Here is a 19,376-nt window from a genome sequence, read left to right as displayed (position 1 = left end):
TTCACTTTAATTAGAGTAAGTTCTCAACAATCATAATAATAATAGGTTAACAAACAGTATAGGTATTTAATTATAAGAAAAATTAAAATATATTTATTTTTGTCAACAAGGACAACTCTCCAAGATAGTAAATTAAACAGCTTCGCTTCTATTACAATAAGTTCTAAATGAAAAATGTTATTGCTAACATAAAATCAGAAGAAGCATTCTAAAATTAGATATATTGTCAATGAGAATTGAAATAAGTGCTAGTTTACCGAAAGGAAGAAATTGCCATTTATACAAACAAAACTTCAATTAAATGTCTTAAGTAATTAATTTAAGTTGTCATTTAATAATGCTAATAATGATAGTTTTACTAAAAGTACCTATAAACTATAAGATATATTTTATTATATTTATTTTTGTCAACAAGAACAACTATCCAACATAGTAAATTAAACAGCTTCGCTTCTTTTATAAGTTCTAAATAAAAAAGGTATTGCTATCATAAGGTCAGAAAAAAGTATTTTTTAATTGAATATATTAATGAAAATTGAAATAAGTGATAATTTATCGAAATGAGGAAATTGTTATTTTCATGAGCAAACAAGAATATAACTAAATAACAACTGCATCAATTTGAAATTAAGTTCTAGACATCACTCTTTGGTAACAACGAAAGTTTTAGAGTGCCACGATATTTAAATAGTTTATATACTGATTCTGAGATGTACTAATGTTATACTAAATATATTTATATGAGAAATACTAGTATTGACATAATAGTTTAAATTGAATCAAACTTGATATTAACTAATATATATTTCAACATCGAAGCATACCTTCTAAGTTTCAATTTTTCTCTTACAATTTTATATTCTTGATCAAGTAACTTCCGTATAGTATGAATACTTCAAAAACTTACAATATTATCTACAACAGTGTCACAATTGATTACACAAGTATAAGAATACTGAATGAATTCTGAAATGTCTTTCTCACTTTGTGACTAGTACACATCTTGATAAATGTATTGATATTTTATCATTTGAGAACAATATCATTAATATTGGTGCACACACATCGGCAATATTTTAACATAACATAAAATTGACGGTGAAGAGCCATTTTCATTTTATTTAGAATAATTCTAGACGGCACTACCTTTTAACAATGTCAGTTTAAAATAAGTACGAAATTATGCAACAAATCGTGACAGTACAATAATAATCAACTGTACCTCATTCACTATGAGCTTTAGACAAAAAAAAACATAATTTCAACCAAACGATGGTACCGAAAGAGTACTACTTCACGGTCGACATCGGGAATTTCACCGAAAAGAAAAACACAGCAACAATCTCTTTTACGCAACGCGGTTACCGTTCTAGTGCGACACCTTTAGCTCGTCCGTATCGAATTGACGACGCCCAGTTCGCGAAACCAGGCCACCCAAAGCCCCAGAACCTTTAGATGGCGCATACATTTTTTGTTTTTTGAATAAGAAGGTAAAACTGTTGATATATAACGTGCATTGCTCTCTCTGTTAGTTGAAGGTGAAGGGCGCGTATCAATACAGACACTCGTAGTGTTCAGAACCAGAACTATCCAAAGTAACAGTGAACCGCGTCATCTCATTTTATAACGTCAGAACGGTACAGTGTTGCCGCATTTAACGTTGTCATTTTAGTTTATTTTAGCTTCGATATATAACAATATTCTAATATAACTAAAATAATAATAATTACAGTACCTCTAATGCATATATTATCGAAGGACTTACTACTTAACTACAGTTAATTAAAGAGCCACAAAAGTTTGTAGGTTAAAGTTATTTTATTCTATTTACATCGAATTCTTTTCTAAATCACCTATGGTGTACCCTAGAGGCTTAATACATCTCATGAATACTTGTACTTTCAAGTACTGTATTTTATTTTCATTAGAGAATATATTTATATTTTTATTTTTAGTTCTTGTTTCATTCGTTGTTACAGAAAACGCAAATTATTCTGATATCACTGTATTTCTCCTTAGCCTCCTCTGTTACTATCTGTGTACATTTTTCTCAGTAAAAATAGATTTAATCACTGCATTCTCTGCTTTTACCATATCTGCAAAACAGTTAGTATTCATTATTTTCTCGTACATTTTAACCAAATGCTCATATATATTCTGAACAATTACACACATATCTATGCACATAAATCTTTAATACTCTACAATACGATTTTCTACAGTTATTATATTAACTATATATTCACCTTTAGTTGTTTCTGCTCTAATTACTCGGTCTTGATATTGTCAGTATTTAATCATAATCCCACATCCATAAAATGTAATTCACTCATTGTCACATAGTTATAGTAGCATAGTAATAACACTAGTTCACAATTCCACCATTTGTCCATGCATTCTTTTGTTTGTCTGATGAAGTTTATCCAAACCGAAGGGTATTGTAGGAAGTATATTGCATTCCATGTATCCAAATAGTTCTTGTCTGTATATCTTTCTCGAAATTAAACATTTCGTTTATGAACAATATACCTGTAATGTATTATTAAAAAATATTGTTATATACAAAACCTAATCAAATGTTATTCTAACTTTACCATTTTCTATCAACTTTTGTTTTTTACACTCTTTTATTAGCATTTTGCCAAAGGTGTTCCGTGCCAATGTTCCGTTTTGAAATGTTTATACACAAATGATGACTTCTATTCCTCAAATAGTTGCATATCTCTAAGTTTTCTATGGGTACTTTCCATACTAACAGTTATCTCTGAAATAATCGCATTAAATAGTTTTTATATTTAAAAAAAACCTGGAACGACTTTTGCATGTTGATTCGGTTACATGTTCGAACGTATAGTATCTCTTTTTTTAACTGTAATAAAATATGAAGGAAAATATTGCCTTATATTAAAACGAATTTACAAACTACATTATATACTTGATGACGTAAGTTCACTGCTACTTTGGATAGACTAAGATAGACTATATTATCAGCTCGAGATACGCCAACCATTCATTTTTCAACATTGTTAGTAATAATACGAGCGAGGCCATACGATAATTAACATCAATGTCAGATAAATTTCGTTGAATGGCAAACGATTACGAACGTACGGGCTTTTCTATTGATACGCGTGGTTCCACCACATTACCTTATTCTTCAAAATCCGTCCGTAATCTAACTGGAACACCTGGGGGATCGTGCTCGTAGCTTCTGCATGTCTGTGAAAGGCTTTCGGTTGTAATTTAAGGGTGGAGGGGCGGCTTTGTTATAATAATTCGCGTGTTCATTTAGTCAGTATACCGTTTTCAAGACAGTATTACCAGAAAACAAGCGATCCTATTTCCGTATTTAAGTAGAATTGTTCCTAATATGTATATATGTTTGTATGTGTGTCTGTACCTATACGTGCGATTATTAGAATCTTGTATTATTAACTAACTTTCTCCATGAAAGTAGTTTAATTTATTTAAGGTTTTTGCGTTATTTGCTGTTGAGATCTGTATATTACAGATGCGTCTCGCCAGTCGAAACCCGATTTTTTTCAACGATTGCAATAATTTCAAACGAAAATAACAGATAATTTATCGAAACAAACAGCAACGTTTTTAATATAAAACCATAATCGACATCAAGAAAACTATGTGTTCTCAAGTTATAGACTTTTATCAATAAGATTAATAACTTTACGTGACATTTCTCAATAGCGTTGATAATAATACATAAAAATCCACACGGCGGCTAAAATAAATAACAATATCTCCAAAATTTATGTTTTAAGTCATATTGTCATCACTTTGCCATTTAATACAATAACTTTACTAAAATGTCAGTCTTTCGAAACAATAACTATGTAGATAATATCTGAAACAGTAAATTAAAATAAATAGCAACATTCCCATAAAATAAATTGTATGACATTATCTTATATTTGTATTGAAATAAGTGCCAACTTATCAAAACTGCTAATATGAAATGTGATATTTTGTTGTCTTTTATTTAACATCTGCTATTTTACGGATTTGTTTAATTTAATTAATTTGTTTTTCACGAAAATTATGATTTTAGATAGATAAGTGAGATAAGTAAGATCAAACATATTATTAATCCAAACACACATAAATTCAACCCGCAAGAACGTGCTAAAACAAAAGTAATTTATTTGCTAACCCAAACAGTTTAATAATGCGTGCTAGTTGTTCCAAACAGACAACAATGTTATTAATATAGAGACAAACATATCTAGGTTTAAAATGGACATTGTTTATCAACAACTTTATTAATACGAATATCACCGACACCACAAAAATAATGTTCCTACTGGAACAAAAGGGGATAGAACATCGAGTGCCAATTTTTTCGAAATAAGTTTTCTCCATATATTTAATAAGATAACGTGGATTTGTACGCACAAAAATATCCGTTTCGGTTTTACGAAAACAAGTTTAATACGGTTGTTATTCCGATCGGTTATGGCGCCATCTGTGGACACTCGCCAGCCCCGGTTGTTTTCGGTGTACGCGTATACCACGAGGATGTGTGTCGTATTTGCAGAAGAAAACATCTGCGGGCGGCATCAAAACAATCAGGACGTCGCGTCGTTACCCAACAGAAATCAACCAACGTAACGTCCATGTTTTTGCAGTACGCATTATTTAATGTTCGTCGATTCAAGGTCACTTTTTTCAAATGATAATGAACAGTCGTCGCCCGCATCGTCGCTTTCGACAAATCCCGGTCGGTCGAGCTTGGCTTCGACCGACCAATACGCGAACTGTTTGCTAAACTGCTTTCCACATAAATTTCGCCTTGTGCTACTTCGGCATAGTTCTTCCACCGAAATGACGATATTTTGTCGTCAATATCATGATCATAAAATAAAGACGCCCAGAAGGCGATCTGTCATATGTAATTCACCATTATATAATCTCATCTGACAATTACTATTATTATATCACTTCATCATCATTCAACATTGACGAACATTTTTCTACAACATTTAATATATGTAAAATTGTCCTTTAACATTCATAAGAGTCTAGTTCTGGAGAATCCCCGCATGCGCACAAGGATTTGAATTAGCAGGGTTGCCAATTGTTGAATATTATACGCACATTTGAAGAATATAATATAAATAGCATAAATTATTTTGAATTCACAAATTAAATTAGTAATTCTGTTGGGACTCAAGTTTTTCATCTCATGTATTGTAAAAAATATAATATGAACAACCTTTTATAAAATAGAAAAGTTCTCATATTAAAATAATTTTGAAAAGTATGTAATTATTAATCAATATAATAACTTTAGCGAACAAAATAACATAATAAAAATATAAAAAATAACAAACCAAAATTATATTCTAAAATCTAACTTGAAGCTCAAGTTCATACTAGAAGTTTACTATCTAGAATTTTAAGTTTATATATTATGTCTAAGTTATTTAATCTTTTATAGACATCTTTAATTTTAAAAGGAAAGAGAAAATAAAACAAATTATGATTGTGGTTTATATAACAGACGTCCTGTATTTTTGGCTTCATTTAACCAAGCACCCGTAGCGTCACTTTTATGTTTTTATCTGTGGAATTCAATTGGTTTGCTTGATGATCAATATTATTTAAATTTGGGTTATTCCAAAATGGCTGTTGGTTCTTTTGATTCTATCTCTCCATTGCTCGTAAATGGCAATATCGCAAAATCAGGCTGAAACTGCCGATGTTTGCCGAATACCGGTTAGGATTCTCCAGAAATAGCCACTACAAAAATTGAAGGCACGGATTAGTTTTTTTTTTTGTTCAAAAGAAGACCTGTGAAAAACACTTGCTGTAACCCCAATTTACTTTCTTTGAAAAAATATATTAGTATTTTATAACATTTTTTTGTGAGACTCTAATGTAACAATTGTGCTGATTCCAATATTGAACTTGGCCTTTTTTTTTTCGAGGGATTAAGGTAAAGGTTCTGCTAATAAATACATGTTACGTGTTTCCGGTGCTCTAGTGATTCATAAGCATAGTAAGTCGATTGGGCTATAAACTTTCTGTTCTTCATAATGTGGGACTATAGAATAACGAAAAGTGTCGATTAGAAATACTATAAAAGTTTAATTGAATAAAATCGAATAAATCAACCGGTGGATATCATCAGAAAAATTACGCTATGGTCTCTTAATCCGCCATGCTGGCCGCTAGACCTTACTGATCATTATATGGTACCAATTTAAACAAGATATTTTGCTTGGAGTCGAACAAAGTCGGTGTTGGCTGATGCCTGAGGTGGTCTAATAATACACCAAAGAATTTTTGATGTGTGTATTACCGCGCGTAAAAATAAGCGAAGAATGCACTATAATTCAGTACGTTCGGTGCGGATGCCAACGACTCTAGGACGTGGCCGGACATATTTAGTTGAAAGCTGTTTTGTTTTGGAACGATACGCTTCTGTTTTGATTACTAACTCGTCGCTCGATTTTTCATCTCCTGTTACAAAGTTTGTAACAACGGCGAACTTTGTTTTCCCGAGTACCTGTACCTAAAGACATAGACGGCATTTTCTGGGTATATTTTTTCAACAATCAGGTTACAAAATAACGATAAATAGTACAAAAGCAGTACAAAAACAAAACAAAGATGGTAATATTTGCTTTAAACGTTTTCTTCAACAAATGAATATTGCTAGATGTTTTTCTAATCTTGTTTTTAGTTCTGAATATATTTTTCAATTTTTATATCTCTGATAACTTTTATACTATATATAATATACAGAAATTTTAAAATTAGAACGGTAACATCCCATCTCAATAGCCAGCAATATTTCACCATTAACATTTCTGAATTATTTAGTAAAGCATTTAGCATGTTTTCCCAAGTTTATGGTATATTTTTTTATATGAATAATATAAAATAAAAATGTAACATATTGATAAGGTCTTTAAAATTAGTATGAAAACATGACGTACTGACAGTGACGTTGGAAAGAGTTTTGTCAGGTACTGTCGATTTCAAGACGATATATTAACTATTTAAAGCGATATTGTCGATAAACGAACGTTTCTGTATTTGTTACTCCATTTTAATGATTCAACGTTATAATATAATGATTCAGTCCTGTTAAATATAACGCCACTTCCGTTCACTTTTCACCCAAAATATCATTGATGAATGAAAAACTCGCTTAATGAAACTGCTGTGATATTGATTCGACTGGCGAAACGTGTGTTTTCTGGTGATAGTTACTACGGTGGTAGTTTAGTTCTGTACGGCTCGTTTTTATAGCAAATAATGCAACCGTACTGACCAATTTTTTTTGTTTCATGCAGGCTCGGGTAGTGGAGCTGACGGCGATTACCAGCTGGTCCAACACGAAGTTTTGTATTCTATGACTAACCAATACGAGGTGCTCGAGTTCCTGGGACGTGGTACCTTCGGACAAGTTGTCAAATGCTGGAAGAAAGGAACAAATGAAATTGTTGCGATTAAAATCCTAAAAAATCACCCGTCATACGCCCGTCAGGTGAGTTCATTATCATAAATAATAATAATAGAGATATGTTTATGCTAATATAAATTCTCTTTGTCACATTAATTACTAACAAAGTTATTAATCATAGCGGTCTTATATGGAGATCCTGTCTATATTTATAACCCACGAACTAACGGATATCGTTATTTAGATTGCCTTTAACAACCACTGTAGAATATCAGACAGTCTAAAATAACTATGATTTGTCACCAAGTATATCTTACAATCAATATTGAACTTCCAACATTTACCCAAATACAACTAATATGAATAACACATCGTTAATTATGCCAAAACACTGGGTTAGTTCTTCTCCCTTATTTAATATACAAATCACATCCAAAGGTTTAACTACTTAACTCCTATAAATATGACTTGCTAGTATATAAAAACACAAGTTGTGATCGATTAATATTAGTATTTAAACCAAAATTGCTTTATTAATGTCTTGATATTTAGGGCCAAATCGAAGTGAGTATTTTGTCACGATTAAGTCAGGAAAATGCGGACGAATTCAACTTTGTGCGGGCCTACGAGTGCTTCCAGCACAAGACCCACACCTGCCTCGTCTTCGAGATGCTGGAACAAAATTTATACGATTTTTTAAAGCACAATAAGTTTAGTCCCCTGCCGTTGAAGTTTATCCGGCCTATATTACAACAAGTATTAACGGCATTGCTCAAACTCAAGGTAAGTTGAGACTGATCGACTGATTATTACTTATGTATAAAGTACTGTTATGTGTTATCGATAATGATTGTTTTCTTCCTTATCAATTGAATTTGGTAGACATTTTAATGAAGCTTTGCGTTTAAGTGATTTAATATATTCAATGAAAATATGCTTTAATAAAATGTAATAACACTTTACACACGAAAAAAATACAAAATCTAATTAGTACGATTTTTAATTATTGTCCTATTGCAGCAATTAGGACTGATTCACGCTGATTTAAAGCCAGAAAATATTATGTTGGTGGATCCAGCCCGTCAACCTTACAGGGTAAAAGTCATTGATTTTGGTTCGGCTAGCCACGTTAGTAAGGCAGTCTGCAATACATACCTGCAGTCGCGCTATTACCGAGCTCCGGAAATAATCCTGGGTCTACCGTTCTGCGAGGCCATCGACATGTGGTCGCTCGGTTGCGTGGTGGCGGAGCTATTCCTGGGATGGCCACTTTATCCAGGCTCTTCGGAATACGACCAAATTCGATATATCAGCCAAACACAAGGTGAGTACAACAATTACGCATAAATATGACTGTTGACTAACGTTTGTTATGTGTTTTCTACAGGCTTACCCACAGAACATATGCTAAACAATGCGTCAAAAACTACAAAGTTTTTCTATAGGGACATGGATAGTACATATCCATTCTGGAGGTTGAAGACGCCCGAAGAGCACGAGGCTGAAACCGGCATTAAATCGAAGGAAGCCAGGAAATACATCTTTAATTGCCTGGACGACATTGGTCAGGTCAATGTACCCACTGATCTAGAAGGTGGTCAACTATTAGCTGAAAAAGTGGATAGGAAGGAGTTTATCGATCTCCTTAAACGTATGCTGACTATGGACCAGGTAGCAATATTATATTTCGATCTAAGTCATAACATTAAAAAAGTTCAGTAATTTTCCACTAGCATATAGTGGTGAATGTGTTTTTTTTTGTAATTTTAGATAATATATTTAATAGGTTAAGAAAAGACCTTTTTTCTAATAAATTCGCATTCATTTAAGCATAATACAGTAATATTCACCAATTCCACTCTCATTTTTGTTGTTATAGCTATGCTATATATATCTTAAAAAACATACGTTACAGTTTTGACACACTATATCTTTGTAGCTACCGCCACTCGACAGTCCTTTTCGCATATTGCATTTACCACAACCACCTCATATTAATCAGTGTTTTTATATTATTTAACATAAATAAAATTTTGATCCTTAGCAATTTACAAAATTAGTGTTACTAAATTATATCATTTTACTTATAATTCAGACACGCGTGACTCAAATGACGCTTTATATCTAGAATGTTTTATAGACTGGTAATTTTCGAATTTGCCATAGTATGACTTTGAATGGGTATTATGAGATTTATATAACTATAAAGCAATTTTGAGAACAGTAAATCTTATGAATTTTTAATATCTATCTATATTCAGCTATTGTATTTTGTTATATAATTGCTAATAAGAAAGCGATGTATGCAGTGTAGATCCTGTGCAACTTATATTTACATGTTACAGGAGAGACGTACGACGCCTGGCGAGGCTCTTAATCATCCCTTCGTTCGACTTGCGCATTTAATTGATTACGCTCACTGTAACAACGTGAAGGCCAGTGTACAGATGATGGAAGTCTGCCGCCGGAACGATTACAGCACATCATCTACAGCGTCGCATCATCAGCCAGCCCAGCAACCGCCATCTTTGGTTAATTTTGTGCCCAATTCTAACGGAAATGTAACTTTCACTATTAACAATCAACTGACAAATCAAGTTCAACGATTGGTCAGAGATCGAACGGGTTACGACAACCTGGTAAGCAGATCGTTTTTTTCACTAAATTGTTGCATCAATAGAATCTTTATTTATGCTCGCGTCGTATTTTCCAGTATCCCATCTACAGTAGCAGGACAGTGGGTCGTCAATATGCCACCAGCACAAGAGCAGACCCTTTCCAGCACCAATTAGTGTCTAGTATTCTGTGTCCAGCAGGTAAGTTATTTAACAATATCCATAATTAGTCTCAGTCTCTAAAAATAATGTTTTAATCTGCAGGTTATCAGGGAATGGGAGGTTCTCCTGCGAAACACGTGACTGTGGTGCAGCAACCTCCGTTACAAATTCAGCCGCCCATCCTGAGCCAACCCGGACAGCAACAATACGTGCCTGTTAGTGTAGTTGAACCAACAGGACGTCAGATGTTATTAACGGTAAGTCGTTGAGGTGTTTCTGATATCAGTCCCTATTTTACTGCGATTTTTTTTCCAGAATGCTGTGCAAACATCCTGGCCAACAAATCGCCAACAGATGGCTATAGTACCTTCTTGGCAACAACTACCTCCTCAACATGCGGCTATTCAGCAGCCTTTAATATCTGAGGCTGATTGGGGTAGACCTCTTTTGGTGGATTCCTCAGCAATTTTACAGGTAAGAAAATGCACTAGGCTATGGTTTAGCTTACCATCATATACATCATATACTTTCTTTGAATACATCTTTTGTAAATACTAATTATAATAAATCTTTAGGACCAGAGATCCCTGTTTCCAGTTGATGTGGCCACTGAAGTGTATAACCCAGCTATTGTGGAACATAGTGCGTCATGGAGCACGAGTAAACGTAGCTCCAGAGCTCATCATGCCCAACAAGCCGCGACTACTCACCATAGTCATCACCACCTTATGGTAAATTAATTAAAAAATTCAAAAACAGTGATTTTTATAATCTTTGTTTATTTGTTATAGGTACCTACTCACCATAGATCTCAGCATGATAAAAAAGAGCAGACACAGCTGTCGCCTGTTAAGAAGAGGGTAAAGGAAGGTACTCCTCCATCCGAACAGTTATACAGCGCTGGAGGAAGTAGAAGAAATCACAGCCCTAACTCATCTCACTGGCCCAACGTCGGACATCATCAAGTATGAGTAGAATTTGTTTTTTTTTATAACCGTATTACTACTGTTTGTTATTTCTCTAGATATCGTCCCAAGACCATCATACTCAGACCCATAATTACCATACGACGTCGCACCACCACCACAATCACCATCATAGCAACGTAGCGACTAAGAGTCAACACACAATCACCATTAACGATACGCCTTCCCCAGCAGTCAGTGTCATCACCATATCTGATAGTGATGACGACGATAATCACGGAGGCAAAAAGACGGTAGGTCTTGATAGAAGAATGCAAACCCTCCATCTAACGTTTTGAAATTTATTGTTTCAGGTTCATACTAACACGGTGGCCACCCAGCAAGGGCAAGTGACTCATTCGAACCAAACATCGAGCAGGAAGAACGTCATTAGTTGTGTGAGTGTACAAGACAGTGATACTGATGATAGAAGCTCCTCAAAGGTAAGCGTTCAATACGGTTTGATGCCTTGACGATGGGTTAGCTTCTATCTTTGAACAGTATGTACCATGGAGAGTAACTAGTCAACTTATGTTTCGCTAATCGAGCTAACATCATTATAATAATTTGAGATTTAGACATATACCGTTAATACATTTTTAAAGCTTTTTTTTATCATGATTGATATGATGTTTCGCTCGATTAACAGAACCTCTAGTAAAATCGATGGTAAATGAGTAATGGTGAGCATAGTAACTAATACGTATTTTCTTTACAGACGCATAACCAGCAACAGCAGCAGCCTGTCTACAATACTCAGCCGGTTATTAAAAATGAACCATCCTGTCAGGGCACACCCAACTATGCTTCACAGAAGAAGCGACTGTTGGCCAAGGCACAGTCCGAATGCATGCTGAACGTTCCAACGAAACAAGAACCAGGTAAGTGAATGCTGCACGAAATGTCATTTCCTGCTTTGCTAAAAGCTTTTACTAAAAGGAACTAACATGAACAAGTATTGGCAACTGACTCGTCTTCCTGTGTGTCAATACTTAAACCATCCGAATTTGTTATGTTTAGTTTCATTTTATCCTGATTTGTAATATCTATTGAATTAGACTCTAAAGGACCCTATTCTTTTCCCTTATAGAGGCAAGGGATAATTATGATGTAGAAGCTATGGATTTATCCAAAGGTTTTTACGTGTAATAATGCCCGTGTGCGTAACCTGCTCGTGGATTGTCGAGAGATGTGCCAATTAGACATCTGTGTTTTGTGTGTATGTGTGTTTGTAAATATGTTATTTTTGGAATGTTTTAATCATTGTTAGTTTGTAAGGGATTAAATTTGGGTTTTATTAAATATATGTAAATAGTGTTGATACGAGTTTAATTATTTTAAATGTTTTTAATTAACCTGACATTAAGCCATGATTCATTCAGAACTGTGACGTGAATAAATATTAGAAAAAATTTAATTGGATATAAAAAGAATTAAAAGTGTATTTGTTGTTTTGATTTTATATCGAAGCAATGAAGAGGAACGTACATACTAGTACATGGCAAAAAAGGCACGGGCGATATTCAGTGGATATTGAATGAAATGTGCTGCATTAAATAAATCAATGTATCAAATATATTAATGTTATTATAGTTGCATTTTTATTTCCTGTTAGGCATTTATAGTAAATTTGGAATATCTAAATAAATTTAAATAACACTTAATGGTGAAGAAAAAAGAATATTGTGTAGAGAAAAGAGAGTTTGTGCTTATTCAGCTTATCGTTTTGGAGCCTCGTAACATATCACTGTTTTCTCTATGGAGCGTTTTTCCGTAGAAAAAAACGGTGATTGTTTTACTAGATTTATGCTACTTAAATGATACCCCATCCATTCGAAAATCAAATAATTTGAAGTGACTGGCATCATCTCTGAATAAATTAGTCTGGATGAAGCCACCAAAATTCGTTGAAAACTAAGAAAGTGACTAGTATATTTGTGACGATCTATGTATTTCAATTCATAGATTTCCATGGGATGTCAGTGACTTGACTGTGTAAACCATCTTAATGAACATAATAAATTAAGCTTTAAATCGGATGACATATCAGCAGTGATCAAAGGATCAGTTCGAAAAGGTGGTTTTGGTGGATATGTCCGGGGGAAGTCCCACATAACTGAGTAACACCTGCCTACAGATGTGGTCTCCCCCCAATAAGCATTCCTTTACAGCATTTAGTTAGAAGATTATTGTGAAATACAAATTGTATAAGTAATAAAAAATGTTTTAGTGTATGTTTCAATGCACTAAATATAAATTTTACATTTAAATATCTTATTTTGTAAAGAAAATGATCTTTTGAGTATGCAAATCTATTTAATTTGAGGCACATAGGTGCGTTAAGCATATTATATGTCCAATATACACTACTTAATAAAAAAAACACTCTAAGATCTACTCTATCCTTTTAACTAAAGAAAACATTCAATAAGATTAAACAGAAAACCAGAAGTATTAGTGTAATTAACACAGAGGCTGAAAAGTCCCGGGCCTAATGCCTAAATGGCGCTAGTTTTATTGCATTCGCCGCTTTTTCAGCTAGTACTAACCTCTAAAAGAAAGCTGTTAAATTTCCATGATATTCTACTCATAAGTTTGCGAGTTATTGTGCTCAAACTTTTGTTATTTTCAAACCAATGGATCAAAAACAATTTCGTGTTTTAATTTTACACTGCTTCCTGATTGGAAAAAAATACCATCCAAGCGAAATACCATTCGAAGAAGTGTTCGCTCCACCAGAAACAACAATAAAACAGTAGTTTGCTGACCGTGGTCGTAGAGACACCAATGATACAGAACGCAGTGGACGTACAAATGAGGTAGTAACACCAGGAAACAAAAACATCCACAAAATCGTTTTGAATGATCGAAAAGTGAAATACGTGAGTTAGCTAACATTGTAATCATATCAAAAGAACTTGTTGGTTTTATATTGCATGAGTATTTGACTATGAGAAAGCTCTGTTCAAATTGAGTACCGTATTTGCTCACTGTTGACCAAAAACTAGAACGTGTTGATGATTCTGTGCAGAGTTTCGTCATGTTTAAACGTAACTCACTCTGGAATCAAGACAATCGTCATCTGAGTAGACAGCAGCTGGTCACAGGTCTATTTTGAGGCAAAAGATAAATCGTTCTACAAAAGTGGTATTGAAATGTTAGAGAGCGGCACTGGAATGATTGTGCAGCTCTTGATGGAGATTACATTGATAAATAAAACCAATTTTCAACACAAAAAAAACGCGTTTTCTTTGTTACACCCGGAATTCTTTAGCCCATGCGTTACTATATTTATTTCTAGCTGAAAAATACTGCTATATATGTTCAATATTGTCTATGATCCCCTACAATAGAAAGTAGTATCAAAATAATGTTTAAAAAAAAAGAACAGCAATATCTTTTAAAATTTAGAACATAACACATATATAGCGGAAGTCAACAATATTTAATGCTTTTTAAAGCTTACTATTTAGCGTTTACATCAACAATTAACACTAAAGCATATTAGTGGAAAATAACGGTTATGGTATATTTAACATTTAGCAACATTATATTTATTTCAAAATATATAAAGAAAAAAATAGTTACAGTTTAACAATTGTTATTTGTGGTCTACTTGATTTAAAAAACACTGATTTGTTTTGACTTACTACCACCTGTTACCTTTGTACATATTTCTTTCATCATTTGACTAAATAAAATAAATGTCAATAGAATTCCTTTAAAAATTGATTAATTTAAATTATTTGAAAATAATAATAAAAAATAATAAATAAATGAACCCAAATCCATGTAATTCTGACATTCATCTGCATATGGCCTGTTAACAAGACAAGTAGAGGAACGTATTTAGAAATGAGCAGATGTATTATCTACATCATTATATGAATTAATATAATTAATATCCTTGGAAATTATAAAATTTCCTATAAACATACAAAAAATACTTGCTCAAGTAGAAAGGGGTGACGACGAGAAAGTAAACATTCTTTAATTTAATAAAGACCATTTAGACGTTACCAAAATTGAACTTGAAGGGCCAGACTTAGCACTAATTAAGGTTGTGTTAGATGATTCTTTGATGGGTTAAAATTAACATTAAATATTATGTATATAAAAAGGGATGTTAAGGTTGGTTATAACTAGAAGACTAAAAATTTCTTTAACTTATTACAGACAATTTAGGTGCATTGTTTGAAAAAAAAACCACACTGGCTTAATTAGTAACCTACTTAACTAGAATGTAAAAGTATCAAATAGTTTTTTATTTGATGATAATTGTTTTATTCAGGTTCAGGTTATTTTAGATGCTCTTGTTTCAGGCACCAATGACTTTTACGGTCAGCAATGCAGTTCAGCCTGCAAAGAACAACCTGGTTCGGCCCAGTCCTACGGTCACTATTCGAGTTCTGCCATTGTCCACGACCAACAGAACTTCCCTTCGTCCGGTGGTGCTGAAAAACGAGTAAGCTGGGCGCCTCCAGTTGCTCATAATCCTTCATCGAGGTAAGTAGATACGTCGTTTATTACATTTCAAGTCAATTTGTCGTTGGAATGTGTACTTCCATGAATATTCTTATTGCAGCAGCCATTCGAGACGTCATTCAGCTGTTCCCGTCGTCAATCTCAGGGAGTACAACGTAGCTCCGCAAGCTCACGGCGATTACATACAGCCGCCGGCAGCGCACTCCAGCGGACGCGACCAACACTTACTGGCGCCCCCCGCCAAAGGTTGGGGGCCACCACAAACTATCCAACAAACATATAGGTAAGCGGAGAGATGTTTGTCAGGTTCGAGGTTATCAGCTAGTGTATCAAGAATGCCAAATGAATGGGATCGTACTAAACTTTTTAGATTTGAAAGTGATCAAGAATGTTTTGTCGTCTACAATTTGTGCATACAATATCAAATACTTCAAAATAAAATGAAAGCAGCTGTATTAGATTTTAATCTAGGAATTAATAACGTGGTTTCTTATATTTTGAAATAAATTTTCAGGTTTTGTCTTTATTTGTACCATTTTACAGTTTTCTTATCAAGACATCTTCTTATTATCTTTTCAATTATTTTTTGTTATACAATTACATCTGCTTTTCTTCTTCAGAGATAAAATATCGATTATCTATTAGATAGTTAACATATTTAAAGTCCTTGTTTTAATCAGTGATGTTTTTCAAGTACTATAACATTCAAAAATTTTTACATCATGGACCCAGTTTCAATTACACTATATGCTGCATTATAGGGAAGTTAGAAATAACGCGTGATTTAATGTTCATTCAATTGACTGACAATTGATTTTCGTTTACTTATTAAGTTGATTTAAGTTCCATAATTAATACATTTTTCCCCACTGTTTATGCTTATTATATTTCATATTTAATTTCTAATTTTTTTACATAAGTAATATGGATCCAAAATTGTAGAGCTTCATTTAAAATTATTTTTAATTTTCCAAACAATCTCTGAGGTGTTAAATTTTCCATTCATCAAAACAACACTGTAAAGAGATTTTAGAAAAAATTATGGACTAGGCAAACTTTTATTTCAATATTATTAGGACTAGACGACAGAGCCTTCATATATCTAGAGATTAGAACTGAAGTGGTTAATAGTTCAATATTAATGAGTTTAAAGTATTGTAATGAAGGATAAATACCATTAAGTTCTAAAAAACTGCATGGGTATTGCAATGGTTTCATCACTTATTTTAGTTCCAAGTACTGTGTGGTTGAATGAAAAACCTAGTATCATTAGGGCATTATATACATGGATTTTTATGGGCTCTCAATATTGTTCATTTTCATACAACTCAACATAAACGTTCCATTGTCAAAGACCCATGAAAACAGTGATACTGTATGTATGATGTTCAAAAGGCGTGAGGATTATGTATATTGTTTGAATCTCGACCAACATGTGATCGTTTTGAATGTAAAATGGGACAGTGGATTGCAGCCTGTTAAAGTTGTGTAATATTACCAGACATAGTACGGCGCACCTGTCCCCTCAGCCCCTGGCTACAGGTCCTCGCCTATCGCCCCAGCATCCTCTGGCGGCAGCTGGGCAACCGCTCTACCACCAGGCTGAGCTGTACAGGAGACCAGTCTACGTCACCACTGCACAACCGGCAGCCTATTTGTCTGCCACTCACCAAGTGGCTCCAACCGGGTAAGTTCGTGGCCTGACCCGGTAGGTGGCGCTGCTCTCCATCTCCCGACCGCCTCGCACCAGCTTGCCAATCCCTTTCGCTTGCTTGGCCTTCTGTGTTTGCCTTTGATGTCGATTTACGAGAATTTGTATACCTTCAGTCTTCCATGATAGCATCCATACGCAGTTTATTTATTATTTGTATACAAATTCTCTTAAGTTAACCACGCTTACTATTTTAAAGCACATCATCAGTACATACGAGAGCGTTATATTTAGACGATGATATAGTTCGAATCGTATCGGATTATCAATTAGTGGCCCGTAAAAGAATGGTCAGTTATCATTAAGTTTATTGTACATATACGTTAATTAATTATTGATGACTGCTGATACATAATTGGGTCATTGTGGTATACCATAGCAAGATGTATTATAGAAACATGCTGTCAATTTGAAGACACAACAGTGATACGTATTTCGAGTTTCTTTTAATAGATTCATGTTATCAGTCAAACTTACTGTCCAATACAATTGACGATCCGTGTTGAGAGTTGCAATAGCGATTTTTTTTTCAAAATTGGTATTTTCGGAACCGATCTGGAATATATTTCGGTATTCTCAATATTTTCGACATCTGAAGAAGTTAGGTGTGAAGAATTTTTTGATTTGAGGAGAAGGCATTTGGTATAATTTTTATCAAGATAAGCACTAAAAAAGAGAAAAATAAAATATTTAAAAAAATTGAACCGATCAAAAAATAAATAAGGATCTCACTAAAAAGTAAAAAATAATCAAACTTAGAGTTTTGACACAAAAAAAACGTTTTAAAATAAAATATTTACATAATTATCGTTATAATAACTAAATAAAAATAAACAAAACCTTATTTAATCTATCTACTATACGTACACTCTACTATATACACGCAATTTAGCTTAATAACTACCTAAACCTTTTTACAATAATATTTTAACTACTACCAAATGAAGAAGAACTTTGGAAGTGGGTGCCGAACCGAAACAGTTATATTAAATTAGATATGTTTTGTTCCTAGTTTAAGTTTGTGTATATGATAAAATTATATCGTTATTTTTGCATTGTTTGGGCTCGGCACCAACAAAAAGAATTTTACAAATCGGTCCACGGAGATATCGGTGAACATATATAAAAACAATACACATTCGAACATAGAACCTCCTCCTTTTTTAAAGTAAGTTAAAGTTTTATTCTACTTGACACATAATAACTTCGTTAGTTTGTAGACTGCCAGATGTAGTTTTGAGCGTCTTATGGATTCGTTTCTCATAATGTTGTGCTGCTGCAGTTAGTAATTAAATTGGTAATTGTTAGTTAGGTTAGTTATAATGAAACAGTAAGTTCCCAACGAAAACCTATATTTTAGCAAAGTTTTACCGTGCGTGTCATATTTCGACGATTTAGCGACGTAGTAAATTTGAAGGGCCTTTTGAAGTATTAAAAAAAAACAGGATGGAGGACCACCCATAAAAGAGAAATAGTTTATAATAAGCTATTTATAGTAAGTTTGAAAAATAATATGTATCTCGTGTGTGTTATTCTATTATTATGTTGAATTACCATTGTTAGAGCATTTTACTACAGCTTATAGATTTGATTGAGAAATTATCTACAGGTTTTTATTTATTTATAATTTATTTACACATATAACTTATTGGTGTATTATTTTTACTATTTTTTGGCTAAATTCTTAAAATAATTTTTTAAAATTAATACCTACCTAGTAATTAATATTTTCGAAATGTGACTCCTAACACATGTTCTATAATACATAAAAAGTTTGTTTTGCTCCAGATTACACGGTTTAATTTTTTCCAACATAGTATGAAGCATAGGTTCATACATAGAATCCTAGAATTGTTTTGTGTGGTTTTAGCAGAGAAGGCGCTGAGAACGTCATTTCGCTGCATTTGATTGGTTAGTTTGAATTAGTGTTATAGGCATCTCTTCATTGATTCGGGATCTTATTCGGTATCACGTGACATATATCTGATCACATTTTAGTGGGCAATAAA

The 19,376-nt window shown here is 33.4% G+C and overlaps 1 protein-coding gene across 50 annotated transcripts in view; it reads left to right on the top strand.

Moving 5' to 3' along the window:
- Hipk (Homeodomain interacting protein kinase) overlaps positions 1 to 19,376 on the top strand; it is a 64,805-nt gene that overhangs the window by 32,542 nt on the left and 12,887 nt on the right. For 12 of the 50 annotated variants that reach the window (XR_013004514.1, XR_013004515.1, XM_076396550.1 and 9 more), the window contains exons 4-19: positions 7,320 to 7,513; positions 7,982 to 8,212; positions 8,450 to 8,753; positions 8,817 to 9,103; positions 9,775 to 10,068; positions 10,143 to 10,245; positions 10,309 to 10,463; positions 10,522 to 10,680; positions 10,782 to 10,937; positions 10,998 to 11,171; positions 11,231 to 11,425; positions 11,486 to 11,614; positions 11,890 to 12,052; positions 15,494 to 15,677; positions 15,757 to 15,939; positions 17,158 to 17,343. Coding sequence is in view for 46 of the 50 variants with exons in the window: in XM_076396550.1 (XP_076252665.1) it covers positions 7,320 to 7,513; positions 7,982 to 8,212; positions 8,450 to 8,753; positions 8,817 to 9,103; positions 9,775 to 10,068; positions 10,143 to 10,245; positions 10,309 to 10,463; positions 10,522 to 10,680; positions 10,782 to 10,937; positions 10,998 to 11,171; positions 11,231 to 11,425; positions 11,486 to 11,614; positions 11,890 to 12,052; positions 15,494 to 15,677; positions 15,757 to 15,939; positions 17,158 to 17,343 (3,097 nt within the window). In the remaining 4 variants the exon portion in view is untranslated. Of the gene's footprint in view, positions 1 to 7,319; positions 7,514 to 7,981; positions 8,213 to 8,449; positions 8,754 to 8,816; positions 9,104 to 9,774; positions 10,069 to 10,142; positions 10,246 to 10,308; positions 10,464 to 10,521; positions 10,681 to 10,781; positions 10,938 to 10,997; positions 11,172 to 11,230; positions 11,426 to 11,485; positions 11,615 to 11,889; positions 12,053 to 12,261; positions 12,762 to 15,493; positions 15,678 to 15,756; positions 15,940 to 17,140; positions 17,344 to 19,376 lie in introns of those variants that run through there. The other 38 variants (XR_013004513.1, XM_076396559.1, XM_076396569.1 and 35 more) reach the window with 16 other exon arrangements.

This window comes from Rhynchophorus ferrugineus, unplaced genomic scaffold, assembly GCF_030347505.1.
Source record: "Rhynchophorus ferrugineus isolate W39M unplaced genomic scaffold, kcgeb_rfMv2 rfM2, whole genome shotgun sequence".
Lineage (NCBI taxonomy): Eukaryota > Metazoa > Arthropoda > Insecta > Coleoptera > Curculionidae > Rhynchophorus > Rhynchophorus ferrugineus.
The sequence above is the reverse complement of the archived record's forward strand: the minus strand, read 5'-3'. Positions and strand labels throughout refer to the sequence as shown.